This window comes from Neolamprologus brichardi, chromosome 4, assembly GCF_056152115.1.
Source record: "Neolamprologus brichardi isolate AB-2024 chromosome 4, ASM5615211v1, whole genome shotgun sequence".
In the NCBI taxonomy this organism is placed as follows: Eukaryota; Metazoa; Chordata; class Actinopteri; order Cichliformes; family Cichlidae; genus Neolamprologus; species Neolamprologus brichardi.
The window spans coordinates 6,911,272-6,930,255 of record NC_142107.1 but is presented as its reverse complement, the minus strand read 5'-3'; the positions used below and the strand labels follow the sequence as shown (position 1 = coordinate 6,930,255).

Here is an 18,984-nt window from a genome sequence, read left to right as displayed (position 1 = left end):
AATTTATATACATGTGGCCATGGAAGTGATTGGAACACCTGAATTCAGTGATCTGGAAGGTTGAGTGAATACTTTTGTCATTAAAGTGTACAAGTCTGCCTTAAAAAGGAGGTTTTGAGAAATATCAGACCTCTAAAATGGTCATATATGTATGATTTCATAGTAAGATCACCCAACAAGGTCAAGCCTGGTTGTCTTTACCTTTGGAGTATCATCTGCTCCACCCTACACGTTGACTGTGCGTAAAGTGCCTTGCAAAGGGATACATCTAAATTGCTGACTTTTAAAATATTGGATCTGAAAAATAATAAAATACTATAATAATTAAAAAGAAAAACAATTAAAACAATACCAATACTGGTGAAAACAAAAGCTATCTGAACATTTTTGAGCAACAACTCTGGAAACTAGCTGAAAATAAACCAGATCAAAAACTAAATTACAACTCATGACCAATACATAACTAGAATTCTAATGTGATAAAAATACAGTGACGTATTTATGTAGAGTAAGTACAACTACAAGTACTGTAAAAGTCTTTTTATTCAACATTTTGTTTCAAGGCTTTGGGAAAGAAGAGGGGAATGGGGGGGATTTATCAATACTTGGGGAGGCCCTCTACTTAATAAAGTCCGACCAAGGGCAAGAAAATGTATAATAAAAATGTTGGCTTTGTTTACACTCTGTTTTGGCTTTCAAAACTCGCCCATAAAGTGTGTGTGTGAATGTTCAATTACTTCTACACTTGCTTAATTAATGATAAACAAAATAAAACTACAAATAAGAAGTCAGCCCTTTCATATTTTCCTCCCATGTCATATTAGTAGTAGTTGTAGTCTTTTGCGTCCTGTGGAGACAAAGAAAAGCTGAGGTACAAAGTCGGCAAATTTTGGATGAATCTTTGCATCGGTCTCGTCCACATATCGAATGCGACTGGAAAAAAACAGGAACTGAGAGAAGAGGGGAGAAATCCAACTTTTTCTTTTTAGTCAGTCTTTGAGGGCGAAGGAAGAGAAGCTTTGCTATGGTCCAGAGTTTAGAAATTAGATTTGCATTCTGTGTTAGACTGACCAACAACGATAACTTTCTGGCTGACAAGAGGGCTGACGGAGGAAAAGTTCTCAAGGATAATGTATGGGAGAAAAAAAAAAAAGCAATGGGATCATTAAGAGAAAGACTAGGACTTCTTGGAGTCTTGTGTGTTGCGTTTTTTGAGGTCACTCAGGTCCACTGGCGTGAAAGCTGCAAGAACGAAAAGGAAACGAGTAGTTAACCGGCACGTCCTTTACCGATTTCATCTTTTAGTGTGACGGAAAAATAAACATTTGCTGGAACTTACAATGTAAGTTAGGATTTGGGTTCTTCTCGACATACTCCTGTGGTCCACGGTCATTCCGGTCACTATTTTGCGTTGATCTTATGTCTCTGAGCACGCACTGCCAGGCTGCGAAATAAGCAAAGACGAATAAGTTTTACTTAACGATGCATCTGAGCTGTGTGCTGGCATTTTCTAACTTGCAAAGCATTATTTCCAGACCTTTTAAAGTGCTTCAGTGTCAGAGCGTGGAAAATGAATTTTTGCCATCTTAAACCATCATCACTAAAGTCCTTTTAACAATGTTTTGGAAGTAATCACTGAATTTCAACTGTGGTCTGTGTTCACTAACAAAGCACGAGGAGCTACATTCCTGTTGTCTTACCATTTTATTTTACTCCTGTACAGTTGACGTGGAGCACCTATAATTTCATTGTACATGTACAATGATAATAAAGGGCTATTCTATTCTATTCAAGCCTTTCCTCAGACTTGAAGGGCATTAGAGACCCACAGAGTTTTCCTTGTTTGCTGTGACATAAAATATACTGGCAGGTGCCTGCAGATGAATAGTAAACAAATCCTACAAACACTGATTTTGTATTATTTCATAAATTGTGGCAATCTTGCGTTGTCATCTGGTGCAAACACAAATACCAAGGGCTCAACCATTCAGCCCCTGCACCGTGATTGGCATGACTGTGACTGGACAGCTGGGTAAAAAGCACACTGCAAGAATTTCTTTAGTGTGTGCACAACCTTAAGAGTGTCCGTTTAATGGTACAATAGAGCTTATAAGAGCCGTGTCATGTAGGCGTTTATTGTTATGTCCAAGGGCATGCATGCTACTCTTGGTCACAGATCTGTCACAGAGATCTGGTGCACAGCAAACAGGTCACAATAGACGAAGAATTCCTTTCAAGCAGAATAAAAAATTTCCACTGTTTGTGCTTCTCCTCTATGCTTTTTGATCTGTTTTCTTTGTGTTTGTTTTGTGTGTGTGTCTCTTTTTGGAGAAGTCTTCAGTGGTTCCTTATCCCGATCAATCAGCATGCACAGTGTGTGTTTTGAGGACTACACTCAAGTGTGTCTTTGTAGCATATGCATTGGCTTAACTCTCATAGTCCTTCTCTTTTTGTAGCCACAGAAATAGTGCACAGGCTGCCAGCTGGATCCCGTTTTGTTTATTGCATGTGGATAGGCAGATCAAGACTTAAAAATGGCTGTCATTCCACATTACTGTGCTGATCTATAGGTGGCAGTGGCACGCAAAGATACTGATGTTCTGCAAGACAGACGATGGGTTTGTAGGCCTCAAGGAGACCTGGCAACTTCTGATGAATAAAACTAAACCATGAAATTTAAATGACCAGCTTTGACAACAATGAATACAGACTAACCAGTTACAAATACTGCTCGTAATAAGTGTCTTTTGCATTGTAGAGACAAACATTTAACAAAAAATGATCAAAATGCTTTTTCATTTTTAATATAATCAGCTTTCATGCTTTAGAGGCTGTTTAATTTAATGTCTTGTGTAACCAACTTGCTATTTGTTACCCTATTATGTATATGATAAATAATCTACTGTTATAGTTGCACAGTTTATAGTTAACTGAAAAGTAACCATTTTAACTTAACCTGAATGTGTCTTAGGTTCTGAAAGAATCTTCCTTTTCAGAAGTAAATTCATTTGACAGGCAATTCAGTTTTAGTTTTCAAGGAGCTGCATTTAAAATCCTGAATGTTTTCATGAAGAGAGTTTGACACATCATTGTTAGACAGGCATACTTACTGTCGTGTATAAAGCGCACATTTTCTTCATGTGCCGGGGTGAAGAGCTCCCCACTGTTAGTAGGGGATCTGGGGCTTGAAGTTCTCTTGTAACTGTTCACCATCCTGGGAGCTGATGAGCTTCAGAAAACATGGAAACGTTCAAATTAGCACCACAGCACACAGTCAATTCATCTTTTACTCTAAACTAAAGCTACCGCAGTTCAAAGGCACTAATTAAATGTGATCACGGGTGTTTAAGTGCTTGTCTTTGGTCAAACCTGGTCATTCTGTTTGGAGTCTGTACTTGCTCCTCGCTCCTCTGTGGTGAGTGGAATATAAGTATAAACAAACGTCCAGAAGTCCTCAGCTCAGTCCTGCCAGTAAATAACAGTGACTGGGTAATTAATTCCCACATGACCTCAGAAATAGTTTTGTTATTTTTTTTTTTTTTTAGCATTGGTTACTTTTAAGCTAATTGTGTAGATGGTAGTAATTCTGGTTAGTGGTGTTAGCTAGCTTCTGGCTTAACGCTCTTAAAACATAGTCAGTCATCCGATGAGTTCCGGTGACATTAGAGATATAACGAGTAAATCATTGTTGCTGAGATTAACTAGTTTTAGTAAAGCTAATGTCAGGCAGGAGTTTGAAAATGAGAAATATTGACGTTAGCTAAACAAGGAGCCATTGTTTACGTTTTGAGTCCAGTAGCTTCAGCAGTGTTAGCATCGGCTTACAAACTGAAACCCAGCGTTTTAGCCTTCCACTGCCATTAAAAACCACTGTATCTAAACCAGTTTGTATTTTAGAGATACGCGTGCCCCATCAGTTCTGTCTGTGGGGGCAAATAACAACATATTTTTCGACACGAGAATTTAGCATGTAGCTAGCTGACTGCTGAGTTTCATTGTCTTGTCGTAACGTTAGCTTGTAACAGCTACAATTTCATTCATTTCACTAGCGCAGGATAGGTATTAGAAAAAACAAACATCAGCGCAATAGTGTATTTCCAGATGCACACTGAATGAGAGATAGGATATTCAACAAACCCGTGTATAAACACTCCTCCGGACGTGGCTGTATGGCGTTAGAGCTGGCTAAAACGTTGCCAATGCCAACCAAACATTTCCGGGAAAACAAACGGAAGTGATAGAGCGTCCAAACCAGGTGACTCAGGCAAATTTAAAAACAAGAAAAGCAAGCAAGCAAACAACAAACAAACAAACAAACAAACAAACAAACAAACAAAAAACGATGTTTCTAGAGAAATTGGAGTGGGATTGCTGCTACTTTGTTTGTTGCAGGTAATTATTACTATTATTATTATTATAGGCTATTTTATTTATTTATTTTTTAGCACTTATTATCCACAGCACAGAGCAGAGAGAGTGGAGAAATAAAACACAAGTGCTGGTCCAGGCCCCTGCAGCCTTTCAACAGATGGATTTTCCGGTCAACCAAGTGGTTGCTCTTCATGTAAAAAACCAAGTGTTCCTCTGAGTCACTGTAAAAGTGTAAACAAACAAACAAACAAACAAATCCCCAAGCGTATCTCAACCCTTGCATCACAAGGTTGTGAGTTAGTTAAATACCAGCTTTCTAGAAAATGCTAGTGATTGAAGTACTTTACTAGTGATGGCACAAATAACTCTATGAACTTTGTAGTTCTTGTAATGTAGTTTCATTTTCCTTAGAGAGACCACAACAGAAAGTCAGTCAAATTAATAAAAGGCTTCTTTATTTATGAAAATATACAAAAATAATAACTGAGCAAAAACATGATAAGACTTACACTGCTGGCATTTATATTCTTATACCTAAATAAATGAAAGTAATACATTAGGGGAAACACTGCAGGGTTACAAAGCTTGTACAAGCTTGCGCTTTGGTGATTTTTTTCTTTTTGATTGATGATTGACTGATACTAAAGTATCAGTATCCATTTTTATGATCCTCTTACTGCCCAGCAGTAAAAAAACTCTTTCTATGAGACACAATTTTCAGAGTTCATCCAGCAATGTAAAAACTGCCTAACACTAACACATCAGATAAATAACCCAAACTGAAATAATCCTGAAAGTCAAACATTTCTCCAGACAGTTAGACTATATGTGACAAGAAAACATGTTTTGCTTCCACGTTCCATGTTACGCCATAGTGCTGAAACTGGTAGTATGACAAATATACACATAAAAATAAAGTCAAATATAATGAAATTAAATAAAAATAACCACCAGAAAAAAAAAAAAGCTTACTGGAGTATCGCTTTGAGGCAATAATTTACAATAATACACCAGCATTTGTTTGTACTACAGTTTTGAAACTAGCAAACACAATCTTGCTTTACGGGATCGGTCGTGAAGTGAGCTGTGGTGGAAATGTTCTGCTCCGGCTCCTCATCTTCTTCTTTCTGTAATCTTTGTTTGCTTTCCTTTGGACCCGCCCGGTATCCAATCAGATGCAGCCAGTCTCAAACAGTTTGGCGAGGTCTTTGCACTCTGGGTCGATGAGGTCTGCGGGCTTCTCTCCACTTTCATTCTCTGCCTCTGTGCTGGCACCCATTGATAGCAGATATCTGAGTAGAAAATGAAGTACATATTGATATTTATACATATTACAAAAGTGCACGAATACATGCCATCGTTAATCATTAGTGCATCTAATTTTTTAAATGGATTTTAGATTTGTGACATTAGAATATAGAGTCAAGTTTCAAAGTTGTAGTGGTGAATCTCTGTTAAATCCCTTCCCAGAAATGTCCCCCACTTCAGCTAATCTGATGCTTCTTTCATGCTGAATGCTGTGCACTGTGATGATGATGGTATGATGGTGATGTCACTTTTTCATGTGGGTGCTGCTTGTTTATGCCAGCATCAGCTGTCACATGCAAACTACATGGGTTTTGTCTGCAGAGTTTATTTTTGTAGCACATTTGTATATACTACAGGTGCAATGGTTAACACATTTCCTTGGCAAGCGAAAGGTTGCTGGTTCGATTCCAGCTGGAGAGGCAGGTCCCCTTTGCGCTTGCATCAGAAAGGAGATCTAAACCTCTGTCAAATCAAACATGCTGAGCTATCGGCTGTGGCGTCCCCTAGTGGCAAGAGAGTAACCGCTTCTTTTTTTTCTTCTTCTAATAACCCTCCAGCTGCTCTATATTTGCATCAGTGTACACTTTTGGTTAAAAAGTCACACGTTACCTGGCAATTTCTGGGTAGCCGTCACTGCAGGCCATGTGGAGCGGCGTCCAGCCGTCCTCGTCTCTCTGATGGACATCGGCGCCATATTTGACCAGCAGCTTCACCACCTCCAGGTTCCCCGTTAGCACAGCCTCATGTAGTGCTGCCATACCTGCACAGTGCAGCAATAATCAGTTCCCTTGCAGCCAATGCGGTTAGCACAATGTTTAACATCAAAGCTCTCAGTCATTAGTGAAGCTAGTACTGCTTTTAACAACAACAATAATATATATACATATATTTTAAGAAACTTTGGATGTGAGTACCTGCAGATAAAAAAAAGAAAATCAAAGCTGTGGAGATATTGCTCACCTGAGTGGAAAACTGTATCCACACGAACTTTCCTTGCTCTCATGAACCGACCAATCTGCTCCAGATCTCCCCGTCTAACAATATCCTGGAAGATGATGTCATTGGGGAAGTGCACTGTCCTCTTGGCAGGTGTGACAGGAATTACAGGTGCAGGCTTTTCCTGTGCTTGTGTGCCATGTGTTGAGCTGTACCGTGACCCTTTGCTGTATGAAGGGACGTATGCTGATGCAGGCTTGTAAGTGGACGTGTGGTGTGACGGGGTGTAATATGTGGTGCTGTACTGTGTCGGTTTGTACTTTGATGCGGATGTGTATGAAGATGTGTACGGTGGTGGTGTGTAATATGAGGGGGTGTACTGGGTGGTAGTGTGGTAAGTTGGTGTGTACTGTGAGCTGCGTGCGTACGTAGACGCCGGCACACGGTAGCTGTACTTCATGCCTGCAATGGTTGCAGCTCGTCTCCCTCTAGTCTTTTAGATCAGGAGGAGGGAAGTGAGAAATCCAAGGGAATGCAAGAATCCAGTAAAAAGACCAGTATCCTTTGCTCTATGTCCTATTTGTCCTCTCCCCAATTGTCCTTTATCCTTTTTATAGCCAGAGCAGCTCCTGCGAGCACTTGTCAAATCCTTTACTTCGTTCTGCTCTGTCCACATCCACTTCTTTTCGCTTGTGTGGTCATCCTTTTTCTCACCAGTGGCTCATTTCTCTTGCCCGAATTACAATTTAGCCGTTGCACAGTATTATTTGCTGTTGCACAAGGCTGCGCTCTTTTGGGAGCAAGCAGGAGAGGATCCTTTTATATCCTCTGTAGTGCTATTTCAAGGTCCAATATCCAGTGACTTCAGCTTACAAATGAGTGGCCCTTGCGTGCCTCCTCCCACCGTGTGGTTACATGGCCACTGACACTGCACTCACCAAGGGATCATAAAAAATGTTGACAACCAAAATGTTCCCTCGTAAACATCGAAACTATGGTAAACATGATTGGTAAATATTGCCCCGAGGAAGAAGACTGGACCTCAATGGCACGTGTGATTTCCCAATCATGCAGTCGATCTGTCTGCTTAAATTATACCTTATGGTGCAGTGTAATTGTAGGTATACTAGAGTCATTAAAAATAGTGTTTTTACTTTGTGTGCCCTTGTTCTTTCTCATATTACCTGTTGACCTAAAGGACACCTCGTGCTTGCCCTTTGCACTCAGACTAGATAAACCATCTTCTGAAGAGGTTGCATGTGGGCATGTAGCCATTACCAGCTGAGGAGGCAAATGATATGTAACCTCTTCCCGCAAATGCCACTAAAACGTCACAAGGTTGAAAGAAATGCAACTATTTACAACAAAACATCTGCTAAAAAGTGTCAAACAGAAAAGCTCCCTCAACTGGAAGCACGGAAAAACCCACGAATTCAGACTGTAAGCCGGATGTTTAAATGTGGACTTGCAGGCTCACACCGTGCAGTCAAATGCATACTGTACGTGTAAATGGTGGTGGAACGCTGTGGTAGTGGGCCCAGCTGTCCAGATTTCTAAGTGGGGCAGAGCTGGTTATAACTGGTTCACAAAACCTTTGGAAGTGAGACTTGGGCATTTCACAGATGCTGCCAGCGTAACAGAGGAACTAGCTGATGGATGCCATCCTCAGGATTTTGATTTTCCAAGGTCGGCCATTAAAGTTGCACACGCTTGAATGTTTGGGCTTCATATTTTTGCCATTTTTACACCGTGTATAATTCAGTTTTTCATTTTCACACACCATCAGAAATGCTTTAAAGTGGCTAAATATAGAAAACATGTTATTAGAATATCACACAATATTTAGGGACAGTCTTTAAAAAAATATTTCCATTGAGGTTGCACACAACTGGAGGAGGTAATAATCAGTTGTGTAATAATCATGTTATTCATCACTTCTTTCTTCTTCCTACTGATATCTAAAGTGTGTGTGCGTGTGTGTGTGTGCGCACAAAAACAAAGAAACTTCAAACACCCGTTAGTATCTGAATGTGCCAGCTGCCAGGTTTCACCGTCTCTTATGGCACTAGGGGGGCGGGGGGTTCAAGGGTGTCCCTGAACAATAATGATGCCCCTTCCAGCTTCTCCTGCTCTTGCTATGTACTCACCAGAAAAAACAGGCACCAAATGTCAGAGTGAGGTTTCACCCTTTATGACTTCTTGCTATACATAGAGTCAGGCCGCCTTTCCACCGCCTACCTGCTCTTTAGAGTTCATGTTATGATCTGTCAAATTACCAACAAGTCAGAGCTGAAAACATTCAGGAGAATGGAAAGTGGTAAACACTTTCCACAAGACTGATGGGAAACAGACTATTCTTATCTTCTTGTCTTTTTAGTTCGGTGGCAAAATTTATATGAGGTTGCCTCCTCCCTGCTAGAAGCTCTTAGTCCCTATAAATAATATGCAGTAAAATAAAATAAGTGACGTTCCCTTGGTTCAGGGAGGTTGTGCAGGAATTATGACCTAAAATGATCGACTAAAAGGAATCAGACCTCTGCCAAGGCAGAAAGCTCATTCACTGGGAACAGTAATTAATTTTAAATATATTTATTTTGTTTTCTTTGTTCTTTTTGAGCATAATTTAAGAAGTTTGTAGTATATCAAAATCTGATTGGACAAACATTGTGTAGGAGTAGGTAATGGGAAATAGGACAGTGGACATAAATAAGTTGAGTTATTACATAATATTACACCAAAGCAGCTCATTGTCTGCTTTGCTACCTTTGCTGCATGCTACCTTTAAAGACGTAACACATTTTGGATTTAAAAGAAAGGCAGATGTGAGGTCAGAGGTCAAACATGACATGATACTTGGATGCAAAGGTCCAAATTCATGGGCTGCATCCTCCTGAGGACCCGGCCTTCGCGGTCTATGTGGGCCGGGTCCTCAGAAGGTCGGGTAGGCCGGAAGTAAACGGCCGTGAAATTGGACGGTCTAGCCTTCTGATTAGCGTCACCGCTGTCTCGGTGGAGTTTAATAAACTCAGCCGTCTGCTCCTTGCTATCTAAAATATAACAGGACACTGGCGTAAATTCTCGACTGTCTCATACTTCTGTTTAATCAGTTTTCTGTTTGACGTTTAGTCAGCTGTGTAAAAACCAAGGAGGAATCTACCCGGGGGATTAATAAAGTTTTATTTTATCTAATCTAATCAAATAACTTTAATCTCAGCCAAACCGATTTACTCACGAACAAACAAAACACTGAAAAAAGCCCAACAATAACATTTTTAGGTTGTCTAAGTGACTTATATATTACGTTTAACCCGAGCAGCGAAAGTCCGCGGTGATCTGAAAATGATGTGCCGGGAGTTGTGCCGGGAGTTGTGCCGTTCTCGGCCGCATCAGTAACCCTCGAGCTCCCGGCTTGCTATCGAGCTGGTGGGTAGCAAACGTCTCTGAAAACGTCAAAGCACTTTTGCAAATATGCGATATCTTGATAAACCGAGCAGATATTTGATGTTTACACAGCTTCTTTCTCGCCTGAAAATATGTTAAAAGTTTATTTTGTGACCCAGAAAGATTAGTATGAGTAATTTTAAAACTTAGTAGCGGCCCCCATTGTTGGAAACTGGAGTTTGGCTGGGCCGCGCTATGAATTCTGGGATATGGTAGGCCACGAAGGACACACCCGACCCATCCTTCAAATTCGGGGAAAAGGAGGACGCATTTGTCGGCTACATTCGGAGGAGTCTACGAATTTGGACAGCCTTCGGCGCGTTGCTGTGACGTAATCGGTCTACAAATGCGGCCTCAGGAGGATGCAGCCCATGAATTTGGACACGACTATGATGTTATATTTAGAATCTCCATATACCAGTATTATTGCCTAAAAGCTGCCAATAGAAAGGCAGCAAAATTTTAAACATAGTTTTCAAGAAGACATATTCTATTCTATTCTATTCTATTCTACTATGAAGAAGACATTTTATAAAAATACAATCTATGAAAGTTTGTCTCTATCTGACCTTGAGGTCAGAAGTCAAATGTAACTTTCTATACATTATGTTGACAATACAAACCACACTTGTAAAAATCATAGGTTCTAAGTTCTACTGCTTTTTCACAATCTTTGACCAATAAATCATTAAGTTGACCTTGAGGACCTCTGTTGATGTAAAACAAATTTCTAATAGATTGCTGCCGTGAGCCCACTATAACAGCCTTACAAAGTCGAATTAGAATTCTTTCAAAATTTTTCGAGCCATTGTGTATACAGAAAACCCATGAAAACCACAAACATGACCTCCTTGGTGGAGGTAATGGTATTTGCATTGTTTTTCAACTCCCTCTGTGGTGTTGTAAATGTGGTCGGAAGCCCCTGATCTCATCGATCCCAACACGTGGCTTTGTTTTTTTGTGATGTACTAGTCGCTTCCTATTATTAAAATAAAATTGAAAAGGGAAAGCACATTGTATGGCTTTACCTTCCAGTCTCAATGAATTAACTTTCATTTGTCATTGAATTTGTTGAATTACAAGCAGCAGCCTTCTGACATTTAAACAATGAAAAGACAATGTTCCAGATTTTACTTAAATAAAAATTTGGCATTAAATAAAAAAGAAAATGACCTAAATCACACTGCGCACACAACCACATCGAAAAGCTGAAGTTTCTAACCCGTGAACGAAATAAACAGTTCGACCCAAAGCTGAAGTCGAAACCATGTTATTTTTTTTCTTCAAGAGTTGGCCAATACATGCCGCAAAGACCGTCAGCTACGCGCGCCTCCACACTCCTCCGCCTCACGCGATGCAGGTAAGTGGCAGGTTGGATGTGATGTCTAAAAATAAGAGCTGTGAAGCGTCCTGACTGTGTATAGCATGTTATGAATGCGGGCTGCCACCCTCATAAACAGTGCAGTTTAGAAAGGTCAGTGTAACACAAGTAAGTCACATTAAGTTTTATTTTGATAATTCTGACTGAATAATCATAGCTCAAGCCAAATTTAGTTGTCTGCTCCTTTTATTTGGCTGTAAAATCCTTTTCTCATAAATCAGCCTGCTGTGCAAGACATATGCAGTCCCATGGGTGACAACAGGGTCAGTGGTATGTTACAGACCTGGATCGCTGGATGGTAAGCGCTGCAGGGATTAGTGTCTGTCTGGATCTCCACAGGCCCAATGAGAAATTCTCACTCGGTCTGAAAAGTATCCGGTTACGGCACGCGCGGAGGGCTGAAAAAAAGGAGCTGTAATCTAAATCAGGATGCAGTAATCCTTTGTCATTTAGTGAAAAGAGTGCTGTGGAGGTGGATCTTAGGAAAGTCAAAGTGAGAAGCTCCAGCAAAATACACTAAATCCTTCTTGCTTGAACTGCGTGAGTTAGTGATATCTAGTGTCAGCATAAGAAAAACAAATACATTATGGTTTCTAGATGTTTAGTATTACACAAATACAGAAAAGCACATCACAAATCCACAATAATAAAAGCCTACAAACAAACTGAAGCACAGTTACAGGTCTTCTAAATGAAAACTTGTCAAATAACAACACTGTTTTACACCACAACATTATGACTCCCAGCCCAACAAGTTGGGGTGTTGGGTAAAATGTAAATATAAAGTGAAAGTAATGATTTGCAAACTTCATAAACCCATAGTTTATTCAAAGTATAGAATATAGAAATGTACCAATTTAAGAAAAAATGGTCATTATGAATTTGCAGGCTGTGTAGCATCTCCTCTTCTTTTAACAGCAGTTTCTAAACATCTGATGCAGATGTTTTCAGTTGGTGAAAGGTCTGGCTTTAAGACATCTAACATTGATTTTTAGCCTCGTCCTTTGTTCACAGAGATTTCTCCAGATTCTCAGAGTCTTTTGATGATATTATGTACTTCAATTTAATCCAAAAGATTATTTAAGTTATTTCATTCACAGTTTAATTTGACAATATGGCACCAAAAAGTAGCAACTCTACTGCAGATGATGAAGCATTAAAAGCCCTTGAAATTTTACATTGAGAAACATTATTTTTAATTGTTCCATAATTTATGAACAGTTTTTGCAATTGGTGAACTTGTGTCCATCTTCTGAGATAATCTGCCTCTCTAAGATACTTTCTTTCATACCCAGTAGTATCATTTAAACATTTGACATGTTTTATGTCTTCTGTTGTGAACAAAATATGGGTTCATGATATTTGTATATCACTGCATTCTGGTTTCCTTTTCGTTTTCCATTTTGCAAGCATCCCAGCTGTTCTGAATTTAGGTTGTTTGCACAGCAGCTTATTGTTAATATTTTTGCTTTTGCTCAGAGAGGTCCACAAACTATAAGTTTGCACATTGGAAATACTGAGAACTGACCTTTAAAAATGAAAAACTGCAGACTACACTCCCTGCAACTTTGTCTGCTTCCCAAAAATGAAAATCACTGCTGTGATGCACTGGAGGCAATCCAGTGGCCATTGGAGTAACATAAGTGCAAGGGGGCATGACAGGACTTCCTGGGATTGATTTAATTATAGCAGCAATACTGACAATGGTCCAGAGGTGGATGGACCATTAGGTGGAAAGATGGGCCAAATCTATATTGGAGTAAGGTTTTAGATGTTTAGAGGCCAATTCCTGGGACTTTTTGATCATACTTGTATATCTTCTCTGGGAGTGCGTCGCATGCCCTGTTACCCTCATCTTTTCAGTCAAAAGCAAAGTCAGTCAGTGCCTCTGGGGTGACATACCCATAACTTCTCTTCATTGTGATATTTTTGTCTGAAGGTTATTAGGTTGAAATAAAAAAATAAAGACAAAAAACAAAAATCAATCAAACAAAGAAACAAAACCATAAATGAACACTTCGGCTTTGAGGTCAGTATTGCTTTCATTAAACAAAGTTCTTTCAAAGCATCTTAAAGTAAACCAACACAGAGGGACTAAATACCAATATTTCTAAGTAAAAGTTTCTTTTATTGAGCAGCACACATTAACATGAATGCTGACGAGATCATAAAGAATTCATAAACATATTCACACAGAGTCTCGTGAGCAGATTACATGAGCCCAGCAAAACTAAATTGAGCCATTTGCTGTTGAAAATGAGACCAACAGCCATCTGGCCCCGCATACATGGCGTGACCGTCGTGGCTCCCATTCCTCTGGACTCTTAGTTGCTGAAGCCCTCCAGTCATGAGCTCATAGTTTCCATGAGAAATGGTCCATATTCATTACTACAGACTGATTTTTTAATAATAATATAATGTTGTTTTTAAGCTAATAGCATTGCAAGTTTCACAGCAATAACATATATAATAAAAAGTAGATGTGCACAATATAAAATCAGCAGGCTGGTGGTGTAATGGTATTCGCATACCTTGGAATATGGCGTTCTGATTATTTGAGTTGCTATTGGCTGAACAGCAGTCCGCCGTTCTCACTTCCACTTTGTTGGTGCCATATGATTGGTTGATTAGATCTTTGTGTTTAATGTCCAGCTGAAAAGGTGTACCTAACAAAGTGGCATCAGTTGCACATAGCATAGTACATGCATGCAAAAGCTTATCCCTTGTTCAAATGTTAGCAAAGCTAAGAGAAGTTTCCTACTGACTGTGCATGTTCCCACAAAAACACTTATGTTTTCCTTGTAGCCCAAAATTTAAAGGCTTCTAATGGAGCTGTGAAAACAGTCTCAGGAGAGAATTCACGGACTGTTTAGAAAAACAGTCAGCATGTCATCCAAATCAAGGATAACGCATCTGATTATGAAGCTACTACGTCAGTGAGGGATGCTGTTGCTGAAATTGTGTGAAGAATGCTTCCCCGCAAAATGGCACTGCAGCTGTCCAGGGCACAGAGAGAGTCTGAGGGATCAAACCGAGAACAGATGGAAGTGGGAGCAGTTTGTGTGAGGATAGGGTTACCTTAGCTGAAGCCTGCATTCATGGAAAAGGAGGTCAGAGGTTAAAAAATCTCCATACATGTGTGTAATCTTTTGATGCACGATTGCACAATGAGTCTGTGTGTTTAAAAGTGGAAACGTTCAGCTAAGAAGACGTCAGTTCGGTGAACCTCTGCTTTTTCTGACCAGGTTGCTCAAGGTTATGAAGAATTAATTTCCTGGATTTGGGAGAGCTTAAATTATTAAGGGTGGAGGGCATCAAACAGGTGGACTTACTGAATGTAACCTTTACTCATCATACGAATGACAATGGAGAATCAGTCTTCCACACATGCCTTTAGCTTGGAGCCTTTGAGCTTTGATTATTTCCAATCAGGAAACTGCAAATACACATTATATAAACACATTATTTTGCCATTCTCTCATCTCATATAAAGCTCTTCTCCAGAAGTACTAAGTTTGTTTAAATTAGCTGTGGTTTGACTAAAAGTAACCTCGAGGTCATTTAAGCTTAAAAAGGACAGAGGTATTTAGTTTTTGCAATTGCATAACCATCCTTGCTTTATAACGCTGTTTAAGAGTGCATTACTGCCACTATGTAAAAATGATCTCTTTCTATATATCTGCATATATCAGTGAAGGTCTTTAAAATCACAACAAATGCATCACCTCTCCCAAAAATGCTCGACTACTGAGCATGCAGAACAAAAAAAGTATAGAGTAAATAATAATTTTTGTAAAAGCACAATGAATGAGGCACTTCTTAACAACATCTGATGTTTTAACTGTTATAGCTGTCGCTACTCTTACTCCGTTATTGTGACAATAAATAAACAGATTCACAATAAAAATTTTATATCAGTGTCTATAGACTTTTTGAAAGAATGCTGATTATTTTTAACTTTGTTTATTACAGGGGTGTCAAACCCAAGGCATGGGGGCCAGAATCAGCCTGGCAAAGACTCCAGTCCAGCTTTGGGAAATGTGAAGGAGTGCACAGATTTTGAACTTTTAAGTGGATTGTCATAAATTGCAGTTTTTCCAACCAATATTGACTCCCATCACCATTCATACTACACCAAAGTAGTTAAGTAACAGAAAAACAATTAATTAATGATCAAACTTATGATCAAAGGTAAATAAAACATACATTAGAGAAGTGGACATAGTCAGAGTCAAACATATGCTCAACCACACATACACTTCCATATACCTACTGAATGTGAACTATAGCTGAAAAAGTAAACCTATAAAAGTATATGAAATTTACCCAACGTTTTTGGGAGTGATATTAACTACTGATTGCAAGGGTGATAAGAAATAAGATACTCCTTTTTTTAGTTACCTTTTAACTTTATCAGACAGTGACAATAGTGAAAGAGAGGAAAGTGGAGAGACCTCAAAGAAAAGACACACAGAAGTAGAATTTCAAAGATTGTTTGTGAAGTGCAAATATATAATGCCACATTTAGAATAATTACACCGTGGCTGGGGATCCTTTGCAGGAAGAAGGAAGCGGCAGTCTACACGATGACCTCACTGCTTCATCTGAAGACCAGAAACAGCACTGGCTCCATAAGGCCAAGGAAAAAACAGGATATTCCCAGAATGCATTTCACAGGGGGCAATATGCTAATATTAGCACAGCAGCCAATGGCAGTTCAAGAGTTGTGCTCCAGATACATGAGGGGGCTGGATCAGGTTACGTGGCTGAGACACAAACAGCGTACGTGCAGCACAGAGAAAGTAGACAGAAGACTGTACTGGGCCTGCTAGACTAATCCATCACTCCAGACATATGTATGCATATAGCCAAGCCCCTTTCCTTATCCGCCACATAATGTCCACCCTAAGTCTTGATCATGTGACTGTTGTACTCCCTGGGGGTGGTGCGACATGCCTCCTTCTAATAGGAGTCCAAAAGGTCAGTCAGGTTACCGCATGGGCTCACAGGTCATAACTTTAGGAGCAGTAGTAAATCCTCAGGCTGCCCCTGATACAGTTTAGGACCATCCTTGGGCAAAGTGTACAGTGACTGAAATGAGCGGCAGGAATTCACTCCAAGCATTTGCACACTGTCTTCTAGCACATGCTCAGATTAAAGTGGGTAATGGTGACTTTGCTGTTTTGCCTTTTCACGTATCGAAAAACAAGTCAAGTTCTCTGTCTGCTGTTTGATTAAATTCCAGCAGCTGTGAGGCTCCATACTGTAGTGGTTTACACGTTTGCTTAACTCGGTCATGGTGGATGGCCGCCCTTCCCTGAGTCTGGTTCTACTGGAGGTTTCTTCCTGTTAAAAGGGCGTTTTTCTTTCCCACTGCTACCAAGTGCTTGCTCAAAGACGGTTATTTGATTGTTGTGGTTTCTCTCTATTATTATAGGGTCTGCCTTAAGGTGACTTGAGCTCTAAATAAATACAAATGAATTGAGAGGAGGAGGAGACACAAATCCCTTTGGGGGTTGCTTCAGGAAGGGCACAAAAACTGCCAAATCAAACATGCCGAGCTACCCGCTGGGGTGACACCTTGTGAATAAGCTAGCAGCCAAAAGTAGCTCCAGTTTATTTCTAATGATACTGTATAACTTACACACAGGGGCGATCGTGGCTCAAGAGTTGGGAGTTCGCCTTGTAATCGGAAGGTTGCCGGTTCGAGCCCCGGCTCGGACAGTCTCGGTCGTTGTGTCCTTGGGCAAGACACTTCACCTGCCGCCCACTGGTGTTGGCCAGAAGGGCCGATGGCGCGATATGGCAGCCTCGCTTCTGTCAGTCTGCCCCAGGGCAGCTGTGGCTACAACTGTAGCTTGCCTCCACCAGTGTGTGAATGTGAGAGTGAATGGGTGGATGACTGGATGTGTAAAGCGCTTTGGGGTCCCTAGGCGGGACTAGTAAAAGCGCTATACAAATACAGGCCATTTACCATTTACACTTCTGATATTAATGTAACACAGTATCAGTTCCAGAGTGCGTGATCGCTGCGGCTCAGAATACACTGTTCCCCCATGTCAAGCTCAGCCTCCTGGTTAAGTAACTTGATTAATAAACCACAGGTTCACTGAGGCACTGCTCTATCTTCAGAGCAGAGGTGGGCTTTCATTTTGGCACCTCGGAGCTTGAAGATATTTCTATTTGCCTCAGAGGACCTTGCAGAATCACCCTGGTGTTACATATGCACACATGCATGAAGCAATAAGCAAATTTTGAAGTGATGGAGGAGGAGATTTTCGAGTTTTTTTTTTTTTTATTTCTTATTGATCACAGTCGTAGACATGCAAGCTTCAGATGGATGGTTATTAAAGATTGTTTGAGTTGGTGGCAAGCTTTTAGCGTTAGCTTAGTTTGTGTAACAGATTCCCGCATCTGCTGTGTGGTGTTCCTAAAAACCTCGCGTCGAACAGCAGAGCCTCATAATCCAGACTGTCGACAGGAGTTGCAGCAAACGAAGCGAACCCAACATATGCCGCCCGTGAAAATGAGGAGAGGGAACTTTTGTCATCCATGAAAGAAGTCATAGATCTATAGTCTATGTCTCGGTTTTAAGATCCTAGTAAACATCCTTTTTATAGCAGATACTTTTACTGGTGAGGTTTTGTTTTGGATTTAATATTGAGTTCATGTTTAATTAATAATTCACAGATGTCTGTTATTGATCATTTCAGGATTAACTATAATTTTATGTGGTGGAGTAACATTGTGGCTTCACAAAACACAAACCTGCCCCACATTAAACATATTAATTATAAGTTTTATAAGAACACATTAGTTTGTTGGAAGATGTAATTTGACATTATTATATGTATATTTTCTATATTTTCTATTAAATAACTTCAAAAAATATCTGACTGTGCCTTTAAAGGGGACCTGCCTTGGTGCAGTCTCTCACTTAAAGATGTTTTAGCTCCGTTGACCCTTCCTGTAATCCAGCTTTCTTTTGATTGGCAGCCTGAAGCCTGAGCTGTAGAATAAAGGGATTACTTGAACATACACTGACCTCCTTATTTGAAACTTTGGCCATGTTTAATAAGAGCAACTACCATTGTAACAGGCTTGATAACAGAAAACAAGGAGGAACATAACATACTCAGTTTAATCTGGTTGCAGAGCCATCGTGTCAGGTATGAAGTAATGAATTAATCATGGCATTTATTAATACCATCCCAAATCACAGTAAATTATGATTAAATAAATATAAACTTTTTTAATGTTTCTCCTTTTTCTGTTTTTAATAAATTTGTTTGCGCTTTCAAAAGCTGAAACAAAAATCTGGTGTAGCTCCAAAAGTGATATTGACTCTCATTATTTTCTTCCAGGAGTGAAAAATAAATTAACAGCTTATTCCAAATGCTAGAGTCCAAACACCGCAATGCATACTGCATGCATGCTTTGTTTCTGCTGTGCTCTCAACAAAGCCTTGGGCATTTGCATAACTTCCCACAGTGTTAATAAGATGACTGACCTAGAAAAACATATCAGCTGTATGGAGACCTTGAATA

At 39.9% G+C, this 18,984-nt stretch overlaps 2 protein-coding genes across 3 annotated transcripts; both read right to left on the bottom strand.

The window, feature by feature from the left end:
* Positions 1–525: 525 nt before the first annotated feature.
* Positions 526–4,240, bottom strand: mcrip1 (MAPK regulated corepressor interacting protein 1). 2 transcript variants are annotated; one of them, XM_006807815.3, is made up of 5 exons: positions 4,138–4,240; positions 3,370–3,465; positions 3,111–3,229; positions 1,340–1,444; positions 526–1,242 (listed from the first exon to the last, which is right to left on the bottom strand). In XM_006807815.3, exons 2-5 carry the CDS (start codon positions 3,375–3,377, stop codon positions 1,178–1,180), a joined length of 297 nt encoding a protein of 98 aa, XP_006807878.1. In that variant the 5' UTR covers positions 3,378–3,465; positions 4,138–4,240; the 3' UTR covers positions 526–1,177. The 2 variants fall into 2 exon arrangements, with proteins under 2 accessions (XP_006807878.1, XP_035771246.1); XM_035915353.2 differs by lacking the exon at positions 3,370–3,465 and having other exon boundaries at positions 4,138–4,230.
* A 569-nt stretch (positions 4,241–4,809) lies between these two features.
* Positions 4,810–7,411, bottom strand: ppp1r27a (protein phosphatase 1, regulatory subunit 27a). Its single transcript, XM_006807814.2, has 3 exons — positions 6,640–7,411; positions 6,289–6,439; positions 4,810–5,663 (listed from the first exon to the last, which is right to left on the bottom strand). The coding sequence occupies exons 1-3, from the start codon at positions 7,073–7,075 to the stop codon at positions 5,543–5,545; spliced, it is 708 nt and encodes a 235-aa protein (XP_006807877.2). The 5' UTR covers positions 7,076–7,411; the 3' UTR covers positions 4,810–5,542.
* Positions 7,412–18,984: the final 11,573 nt, after the last annotated feature.